This window comes from Poecilia reticulata, linkage group LG21, assembly GCF_000633615.1.
Source record: "Poecilia reticulata strain Guanapo linkage group LG21, Guppy_female_1.0+MT, whole genome shotgun sequence".
Taxonomy (NCBI): Eukaryota; Metazoa; Chordata; class Actinopteri; order Cyprinodontiformes; family Poeciliidae; genus Poecilia; species Poecilia reticulata.
Window position 1 is genome coordinate 19,980,971 of NC_024351.1, and position 11,155 is coordinate 19,992,125.

General features: G+C 41.3%; 1 protein-coding gene across 3 annotated transcripts in view; it reads right to left on the bottom strand.

The window, feature by feature from the left end:
* Positions 1-3,492: 3,492 nt before the first annotated feature.
* flrt2 (fibronectin leucine rich transmembrane protein 2) overlaps positions 3,493-11,155 on the bottom strand; it is a 59,358-nt gene continuing 51,695 nt past the window's right edge. For all 3 annotated transcript variants that reach the window (XM_008398213.2, XM_008398210.2, XM_008398211.2), the window contains one exon: positions 3,493-9,656. In XM_008398213.2, the coding sequence (XP_008396435.1) occupies positions 7,250-9,229 (1,980 nt within the window). In that variant the 5' untranslated portion in view covers positions 9,230-9,656 and the 3' untranslated portion in view covers positions 3,493-7,249. The remainder of the gene's footprint in view (positions 9,657-11,155) is intronic.

Consider the following 11,155-nt stretch of genomic DNA (forward strand, 5'->3'; position numbering starts at 1 on the left):
ACTTCACGAGAAAAAAAAAAAAAAAAGTGTTCGTTTAAATCCAATGGCTCTTTTTATTTCTCAAAAAGCTTCACTTAAGTATTTACAGTTTGTGCAAAAACATTTAAAGGTTTCAAGGACTTTACATTGTAAGTTCAACCTCAAGGCACATACATGGAACAACATCAATATTTCATCATGAGAACAAAAACAAACGAAAAAAAAAAWWAAAAAATTGAACTTTGGTTCCTAAAGATGTCTCGCTGTGGATGGTTAACGTAACACTGCCGCACTGTCTGAATGAGAGGCCGGTATTCCAAACGGAGCCATTTTACATGCACTGCAAAAAAAAAATGTCGGTTTTTTTTGTTGTTTTTTTTTCCAGCCTGCGTCCTCCAAACCACACGAAGCGTTCTGCGTACGCTCGCTCACACTGCAGCGCAACCACCTCTGGGGATTTCCTTAAACAGAGAGACGGAGAAAAAAAAAAAAGGGCCAGTCCAAAACCTGGTGTGAGAACAAAATGAAAGGCTATGAAGCTAAATACAGAACATGCAAAACAACAAAAAGAACTAAAGAATGTCACTGACTAATAGTTTAAGGACAGGTTTTGGTCAGTATGAAGAAAAGATGACATGAATCCAGAGTCGTGTGTTTCTGTCTGAATTAGAAAAAAATAAATAAAAATAAAAAAACGCTTTATTGTGAACAGTCTATCCATGTTTTGGCTGTTGAATTTTCACAGAAACAGCGATTAAAAGCTAAATTATTGAGAGGTTTTAATTAATGTTCAATTTAAAATACAGATTTTTTTTTTTCTGTGATTAAAATATGATGGAAAAGAAATATAAATGATTCCCCCCCACAATGTAAAAACAAATGGTACACAGGTTCACATGTGTCTTGATGTTTGGATTTCGTCTTTGGATATAATGAAAAACTTAAAACAAAAAAGTTTTTGTTTGCATTTTTAAATGTAGAGTATTAAATTGAAACGCAAGCAGTCACTCTTCTTGGGGTCAAAGAAGGACAAGAACACAKATTTCTTAAATATATAAAATAATAAAAATTCACTGGTAAAGGGAAACAAAAAAAACAGCATCCATATCTGAAGTTMCAGCAAAAAATGCTTCAGTTTGTTTTGTTTTTTTTTGTTTAAATCTATTATTGTCGTTCTCCAAACGTATTCAAACTGTAGAGATTTCCACTTTGTATGGTCTTGTTCATTATTGTGGTGAAAAATATTTGTGACATAAGACACGGTGCCTCCTGAGGTCACAAGCGCCAATATGAAAAAATWAAAATAAAAATTGTTTGCATTTTTTACACTGAAAATTTGATCATTTCAACCATCATTTTTTGTAATTTTTTGTGTGTGGAATTTACACTTGTTTTATTTTCTATGTCAGGGTAGATTTGGTTTGCCAAGAGCAGAACCAACATACTTAACTTGTAGCACTCAGAATTTTTTACGTAAGCTCAATTTTAATTTCTACTGATCCAACAACGGAATATTTCACATTTTAAAACTAAAATAATAAAATGATGTATTTTTTGTCATTACTGTTTTATGATGGGAACATTCATTTACCAAACATGCACAGGCCCAAAACAAAAAAAAAAAAAAAAAAAAATGTGCTTGCTTTCTTGTATTCCGACACTCTACATCTCACTTTCGCTTTCATCACAGCCTCTAAAATATGTGACAAAAACAATCATCTTTGTCTAGACGCCTTAAAATTTTAGAAATGTGTTTATTTCGTATGCTTTTATTCAACTGTATTTTATCTCTGGTACAAAAAAAAAGCAGCATAACTCCTTTGAGGTACACAAAAGTAGCAGAAACCCCGACTGTTGAGATAAAAATGGTTGCAGATGTGTCTCTCTTTGCCTGCGAGTTTGTTTGTATGATACAAAGAAACATTCAGATTTCTATCATCTGTTGAGGGCTGCAAAAAAAAAAAAAAGAGTAAAAGTTTGTATCTTAATTTTATTTGTATTTTACAACAAAAATCCAGCCATCTCTTTTTTTGTTGTTGTTTTTCATTCCTGGTTTCTGACCAAATGATGCCCGTTAGCTTCTCGGCGCCCTCGCACACACACAAAAAGGGAACACTGTGAGCCTCAGAAAGGTTTTCTGGTTTGCTGTTGGTCCTGACACTGACGCCACGTTCTGTCAGCAAAGTTAAAAGAAACGCAAACCACAAAACAACCAAAGCTCCACCGCTGCCTGCTCTGGCTCTTTTTATTTTTTGGCACAAAATGTTGGATGAACCGTCTTCGGTTAGCTAGTTCACTTGATGCTAACCGTTTGTTTGCCTCTTAGGGCKCTGTAAGAAATGTGCTTTCCTTTCAGCTTTTCCTGTTGCTGTCTCTTCCCATCTTTCACCCCGTTAGCTCTCTGTAGCTAGCAAAATAAAGGTAAGGCAAATATCCGTCTCCGTTAAAACATTCACACACAGGGCAGATACTATGCGGCAATGTTTTTGACCTGACTTGTTTGACCAGCATGTGGCTTTAAAATGGGGCTTCTGGGGGAGGGGAGGGGAGGGCAGGGCAAACAAAAGTTCATGGTAGCGTGTCACTGCGTGGGAGAGCGTTCAGCAGGAACGGCAGCTAGGCGACGAAAAAMGGGAAACCTGTCAGGTGCTCCGCGGGGCGAGTCCGAGGACAAATCCGGTCGGTGTCGTTGGACATTGTGAGCAGGGCGAGCTGATATGTAGGTATTAGTAGAAAAATGGTGAAATAAAAATTGGGGAGGCTTTGGTAACCACAGAAGTTAATGATAAACCCATCTAATCGTGTCCGACTTGGACAATATTTGCTTAGAGAACTGATTCCCAAACTTTTCACCTTCCARSCCACAAAATAACAGTAGCAGAAACTTGTGCTACTGTTAAATTGAGTAGACAGGCATTACTGTAAAAAATGCCTGTTAAGAAAATCTCTAAYTTACAGTAAAAAWWMCYKKWWTTWAMCMWKRARKWRRRRWKKTTTTTTTTTCTTTATAGTGTAGTTGGTGAGCTAAAAGTGGATATTATATTATGGCAACAGTGACATATTTTGAAAATAGCTTKTTTCCCCTTTTTAATACTTAAAACAAATTCATTTTAATATTARAATCACACTATTTTGCCTTCCTTGGCTCCATATATATATTSAATAAATTAGAATATGCATCCAATGACGCTCGTTCGTCAGATTAAAAGTACGTTTTCAAAATAAGCTTTAAGCAATTATGAGACACATTTCTATTAAGCCCACATTTCTGAACTATGAACGTTGAAATCTGAAAATGAAAATCTTGAAATATMTTCCAACCTTAAATGCCATGTTTTCATTGGCTGGAAGTGGAAAATTATCACAAATGAGAGAAATAAAAGTTTGAAAACAGCTTTATGTGTGTAATTAATGTTTAATGGGTTTCACTTTGTGAACTGAGTTACTGAAAAAAAAAACTTCAACTTTACGTTATCACAAGAGTTCACTGAGTAATTAGGTTTCGTTTTTTAAAAGAGTCTTTTAACATATCAAACCTAAGAATTCCCACAATGTTTGGCCAAWGAAAGCAACAACCGACATGCGCTTTGATACTATTTTGCTAGATTTTGTTTGGGAATGGAGGGAATTAAAAATGAGTTCAAGTGAGGGTCATATCCTGTGATACTGGTATGGAGACAATATAGAAATGTCTATTTTCCATATTGATTACTTTCTTTTTTTTTCTAGGGGTTTATGAAAAAGTAGCTGAATTGGCAGGTTATACAAAGAAAAATGAAATATAGCAAGAATTTACCATTTCATTTTTGGAATGGAATACCCCAGTTTTTTATTTTAGGTATTTTATTTCATACAGAACCGCTGACTATGTAATACTTAAAGGAAAAGTTGAACTAACACACCTCACTCTCATACTAATGACCAAACTGATAACTCATTATTTTTGAATGGCAAGCAGCCAGTTGGTTCAACTCAAAACACACACAAAACAGCAAGACCTGGCTCAGGCCAAGYATGAATCATGCTTGWTAATTGATCTACGAATCAGCGAGAGAGAATCATTTTCTTTTCAAATTGAACCTCTTGCCCATTTCTAACATTTGTGATACGCTAAGCTAGTTTTCCTTAACAGCTCCCACTGAATATGTGAAAGAAAAACAGCGAAAGTTGCTGTCTGTATTTTATGATATCAGGTTCAACATCAGTATCTGCTGTGAGATATATATTTTTGTAAAAATGTTCCCTTTGGCGTTTGGAGCCATAAAATATGATCCAACTGGCTTGTATTGCTTAAACTATAGTCTGGTCCATCAACACAGCAATTGGCTAATTTATGATTTGCGACTGGAACATTGTTAACAAAGATGTGATGCAATTAACAAAAAACCTTTTCCAGTGGAAACATTGGAAAAAGTTAGTCAGTAGTTAGAAAAAGGGTTTGATGGCTACAATGTAAAAATAAAGGATTTTTCCACCAATTATTGATTGGTGGAAAAATCAATAATTGGGTTGGACAGCTGACCCATTTTGTTTTTTCCCCAAAGTGGATACTCCTGTTCTGTAATTTTGTTCTCCTAAGATGTCCGTTTTGTTTCCCGTCAGGTTTTAAATCTGATTTAACATATAAATCTACCAGGGCWGAMACAGAAAATAACTTGATATGTGCTAAATGTAATTTGCTAAAAACACAACCGGTTCTGCTGCTGGAATTACAGACAAGTGAAGCTAATATTGCAAAACTGAGGATAAAAACTTCCACTGATTATCTCCGTGATCTGGAACAAGTTTGTTATTTTTTTTCTGCTTCAATTGTTCATCTACTCTGTAAAATTTGCTCCAAGAAATAAAGTTAATCTTCTAGAGGGAGCTTCACGCAGCCGGTAGGAAATTAACGCTGCAGATTTTTCTCCTGTTTTTTTTATCGGATTATCAGGAAAAATGATCAAGTGTTCTTGAAACGTGTTACTTTAAAATCGAATACAGTCAAAGCAAATAATTAGTCAGTAAAAAAAAAAGCAACCGACTTCTAATTCCGACTTGAAAATTGTGAGGTCGTAGTGACAATCTGTTAATTTGTTGTTTTGACAATACTGGTTGCGTAGTAACTACCGTAAATTAGATTTTAAATGCTGCTGGTGTTACAACTGGATATGTTTTTTTTTTTAAAATCTAATCCTTTCTGATGGACATGGACTCGTCACTCTTAAGAAATTAACCTCAGTTTAAAAACAAATAGAAAGACAGTCATAACCTGCCAATTGTYWAACAGTTTTATYATRCTGTGTATTTACCGTTTCTGTGTTTAGCAGTAGGGTTTGGGATGCCTTATGACTAGTGATCACGGCTGGAATTAAAATCAAACGCAACTAATTTTGAGATTTTGGAAAAGGAAAAAAAATCCCTGGAACGTTTTCCGCTCTAAATGTTTCCTACAGTCTAAAACACGTCTGTGGAGCCTCGCAAGGAGTTAAAGACCGTTTCATCTGGAGCGGGCTTCATGCGGCCAAGTGAAAATAAGGTTGACATATTTTTCTTCCTTTTTTGGTAGGATTACGAGGAAAGAGGTGGGTGGGAATTCTTTAAGCTTGGCCGCCTTAAAATCAAATTGTGTCAGATCAAATAGAGTCCTGAGAAGTGCATAAATGGAGACCTCTCACACGCTGAAGAGCTGCTGCYGCCGCCGCCGCAGCGTCTGAGCCGAAGGGCAGGAAGAGGGTTTTAATTGAGCCCATGCAGGGATCAAGAGCATGCMGCCTAGAAATGAAGGGTAAATCGGGTTGGACAGAGTGTGAATCATCCTTCCAGCTACTGCCGCCCTAAAGAGAGCAGGTACAAACGTTTGAGACGGGCAAACCTGAAAGTGAAATGAGGCGCCTCGCGAGGGGGGGGAGCGGGCCGGGGACAAAGAGATAAATAATGATGAGCTAGGCGAAGAGCTCGGCGTGATCATGGGCAGGGTGTGATCTCAAAGTCATTTTCTAATTCATCACTATGTCTAATAAACGCCGGGACAAGGATGAAATATGTGGGTGTATAATTAGCGTTATGTGTGAGCCATCTCCAGATTCATAGCTTTACTCCCCCAACCCCTTTTCTTTCTTTCTTTCTTGCTCCAATCTCAGAGGAATCTTTATACCACAGCTGAAAATCCATATCATTTAGCCACCAAACACTGAAAACACTGTTAGTTTTAAACACTTCCGTGTCATTAAGTAGCTCGATGAGCATGACTATGCTGTTTGAGCGTGAGTAATGCTGTCTGGGCAAAAGGCTCTGGGGAGAACGATGGAGGTAAAGTGATCTCTCTGGCCTCTCTACCGTTACTTGGTCCCACACACACAGTTGAAGGAAAACCTGCCCCCTTGTGGCCAAAAGATTAGGCCAAGAAAAAGACAGGATAAGAGCGCGGTACAATTAGAAAGGAGCTTCAAGTCTCCTCATTAGAGACAACAATCCTTTGTTGCTTCTAAGCCTACATTAATTATTTTCGCTGAAAGCTGCACATCCTTTTCTAGACTTTTTGTTTGTGTCACGACTACTCTAACCTCCTCTGTGAAGCAACAGAACAAAGATGCTTTTTATTATCGTGTGGCACTTCTGGGAAAATTTCAACAAATACTCAAGTTTGACATTCTCTATCCACAGTTCCATCACCTCTGCTCACTTCCTGCGCGGCTGCTGTCAATAAGAAAGTGCACTTAGATTCAAAAAATATATATAATTATATATATTTTACCACACTAATCAGCAGTGCTTCGATTCCCCTTGCTCCGTTTTACCGGGGGAGTGACTGGGGTGGAAGGGAATAATCATTTTTGGAGTTGTGAGGATAATAACCAGTAAAGGTCATATTTTGTTTCTGTGGTTAGCAAAGGATCCCAGCCCTCTGGAGCGGCCCTTTCGTTTCTGAAGCTGACGCTATATTTGTCTGTCAGGAGCTACACCCAGGGTGCCGTGATTGTACAAACCTATGTTCGTGTACAGTACTGACCATTGAAACGACTTTCAAAACCCTGCTGGTTATTAAAAAAAAAAAGAAGAAAAAAAACCCACTTGTGTCTCTTTTTTTCTAAGAATAAAAAAGATAGCAGAGAATCCCACATTATTATCCACAGTATAAATTACATTGTAGACAGATCTTGGAAATATATATGGTACAGTTATATTTCACTAGAATTTTTGTATATTTTTCTTTTTTTTTAGATGTCATCTACACAAACAGTGTGTATTTAAGCAGTTGTTTCTGGTCCGTGTCCGTCCGAGCATTGCATCACGTGTGGCAGAACTCTGTACTGGGCACGTTGCTGCTCTTGCAGTAGGCTATGCTGTTGTTGCTGAGGTGACAGTCTCTAAATCCAATGCCCCCGTTGGGCGTGTAAATAGGCTGGATCCGGAAGTCTCCCTTGAGCAGCTGCTCATTGTTCAGAGCCACTATCTGGAAACTGGTCTCGGTCATCTCCAGGATGGAGTTGTCCTTCTTGGTTCCCGCCTCGCAGTAGTCGTCTTTTCTCCGCCCGCGGTTGTATTTCCACTTGGTCGAGGACGACCGGCTCTTCCGGTGCATGTGCCAGCAGAACAAGCCCAGCAGCGTCACCAGGATGATGACTACCGCTCCGCCTATAATCCCAGCCATGAGCAGCGTGGAGTTCAGGGTGTCCTGCGGGGCTTGCTCGCGCCCAGGAGGCTTAGTGGAAGCGGGCGCCTTGGTCCTGGCGTCGGAGCAGATAGTATCCTCTCCTGGCCGGTAGGAGTTGAGGGTGTCCAGAACGTGAACGCAGATCCGATACACCGAGCGGGGCTCGAGGTCAGTGAGGCTCAGGTGGCGCCGATCCCCGCTCACCGTCCTCTCCCGCATCCCTTCGTTTTGCCTTTGGCTACTTTTGACCCAAGTGACTTTGTAAGCTGTGACGGTGAAATAGGACGCCCAGCTCACCTCGATGTTGGTGGAGTTGACCACATGGAAGGAGATCTGAAGGGGATCCTCATAGGGGGGAAGGGGCCCAGAGGGGTTATTATGGATGGGTGGTAAGGGAGGAGAGGGGGAGTCAAAGTAGTAAGGGTTAGATGTGGTTATGAGGGTGGAAATCATGGTTGTTATAGGGGTGGTGGTGGGTGGAGGAGGGGGTGTGGAGCGGAGAGTGGGCCAGGGCGTTTGGTCAGGGAAAATAGGGCACTCAATAATATCCAGCGTGAGCTCTCTGATTGTCATGCCTCGCACCTTCTCTGGACTGTTACACACAAACCCCCTGGCGTTGATGGAGGACGGCAATGACTTGAGCCACACCACCACCCACTTGACAGAGCAGTCACAACGCCAGGGGTTGCTGCGTACCACAAGGTGCTTCAGGCTCGACAGGCCATCGAACACTCCTTGCGTAAGAGTCTGCAGCTGGTTGGAGGAAATATCCAGTCTTTCTAGCCTGTTTAGGTCTGCAAAGGCCGCCACAGGGATCTGGTCAATCAGGTTCTCCTGCAGACTGAGCTTGACCAGAGACTGGCTGGGTAAGAGGGGTGGGGGAAAGGTGAGGGAATTCCTAGCCAGAGCCAACTCTCGGAGAGAGCCCAGGTCCCTGAAAGTCCCTGGCGCTATGCCCTCGTCCGTCAGCAAGTTCCCGTCCAGCAGGAGGCGCTGCAGGCGCGTCACATTCTGAAAGGCCTCCTCTGCAATAACAGCTATGCGGTTCTCATCCAACCGCAGCTCCTTCAGGTCCTCAGGAAGACCAATAGGAACACTGCTTAAGTGGTTCTTGGTAAGGAAAAGGAGCTTAAGGCTTTGCGCCTCCCTAAAGGCCCCTTCCTCCACCCCCACTGTAGAGATGGAGTTATCGTCAAGGTGCAATTCCTCAAGTTTACTCAGCTGAGCCAAGGCTGCTCTGGGGATTGTTTGGATGTTGTTCTCCTGAAGATGCAGGACTTTTGTGTTTTTGGGCAGATTTATGGGGAATTCATCCAGCTGGTTGCCGTACAGATAAACAACTTCTATGGATTCTATATTGTGAAACTCCATAGGGAAGCCGGCATTGTTGATCTGGTTGTTGTGTAGGTAGAGGATGCTGTAGCCCTCCCCTATCCCCAGAGGCACTGATGTCAGGCTGCGTTCGTTGCAGTATATAAACGCTTTGTCACAACGGCACACTTGGGGGCAAGAAGCAATTGGGCTGAACTGCATTTGAAGGCTAAGGATGACAGTTAACCAAAACTGCAAAAACGACGCCCAATCTTTATTCCACGGTCCAGAAAGAAACTCCATAGTGGAAAACCAAAAAAACGAAAACCAAAAATAAAAAATATATATATCCCCCCCAAAAAAGGGCAATAAATTGTAAGTATCCACAAAAAAAAAAAACAAAAACAAAAAAACCCAGATCCTGCAAAAATGTCCACCACAGGAGAGTCTAGCAACAATTTACAGTTAGTTGGGAACAAAGACAGTAATCCCGTAAATGCTAGTCCTCAGCTGAAGAGCAACGGCCTCATTCGCGGTGGTGACTCCATCCATGCTGAGACGTCAAACAATGGCGGGACCCTTCACTCGCCGCTCCACAAAGAGCTCAGCCAGGGCCAATTTGAAGACGCGCAGGAGAAGGCCACCACAGGCTTCGCTCGCCTGTCCGTCACACACTGCTGGTCCCAGACCACCGCGAAGCCCGCAGGGGGCGGCATTTGGATCCAGCAACCTGTGGGAAAATGAAGGGAAGCTAGATAAGTTTTTATTTTTTCAAGGAATGGTTAGTTCTTGAAAAACAGGGACCTCATTTTTTTCTTCTGAGCCTTATGTACCTTTACTTAACATACAAACACACACTTTTCCATCTACGAGTCCCTGTCTCTTGAATAGACAACCAGGGTCACATATTGTTTGGAATTATACACCGACTATGTTATATAGGGAAGAAAAAAAAAAGAAGCCGTCTGATAAATATTCAGAACAGCTCTAGCACATCCGGTCTCACAGACATAAAGAAGGCTTTTATTCCCCTCGCGCTCTATCAAAGGAGGTAATAGAGCACTGCAAGGACACTCACTCATGGATTCACGGGGGCTTCTCGGCAACATCGGGGCCCGCTTAATGGAAAACATGATAAAAAGAGATAAGACTAATAAAGACATCGGTTTTCTAAGTGCCAACATGGATGCACAAGACGGTTCCTGGTGAGAAGAAGACAACATGAGGAGGAGGGAAAAGACGGATAAATAAGAGCTGCACCTGCTTTTATTGTTATTATTTTCTCTTTATTTCCAGCTGCTTGAGCAGACGTTGCACGGAGAGGTGCACGAGTAAACACGACTGCTTACAGTAAACAGAGGCGACTGTTTTGCCGGTGGCCCGCAGAGGAAGTTGTTATTATCAACGCCGACTGGAATGACGTGCAGAATTAAGGCAGGGGACATTGGGGGTGAGCTGGTGGGGAGTGGACGTAGCAGAGGCAGTCGAGGAATATAGACACTGCGTGTCGGCTCCTCCTCCGGATCGGCGTGACATACACGACCTGCCAACTGGAATGGGATTGGAAAAATCATATTCCCCTTCAAGCTGCAATGCATGAACAATACAGGCTTATAACATAGCAATGGAGAGATATTGAGTCCCCCCCCCACTACCACCCCTCCAGATCCATTATTCCAACTTTTATAAGCCATCAAACAGCTCTTCTTCCATCTTTGCGTGATTTAAAGATAGTGGTCGTCATCTGCAGCTTTCAGCTTTGACCGAAGCCCCTCCCTGAGTCGGCCACAGCGGTGGGAGCGAGGAGTTGAATGTTAAGCACTGCAGTGGCCATGAGTGTAGATGAAGGGTTCCTGCTCAGATTGGAGCAGCCAGAAAGAGACAGATTGGGAAAACAGAGAGTTTTAAAGGACAGTAGGACGCTTTTGCTAATGAAATTTTGGGTGAATTACATCTGGCAGCCATAACGGATAAAATCTTTTTTTTTTTTTTTTTTTAAGAAACGGATCGATGGATCGATCAATGGATGCACTGAACATGTCTTATTGATTGATCCCGGTTTTTTGTTTTACACTAACAATTATAAAACATAAAAGTGGAAAAATATGCTGCAGGTTCTTTTATGGGGTTAGTAGATTAGAAAGTGAATAAATCACCATGTTACCCTTAGTTAAACATGAAAGCAAAATAATACATAGCTAATTAGTTATGAATAACATGTTTTATATA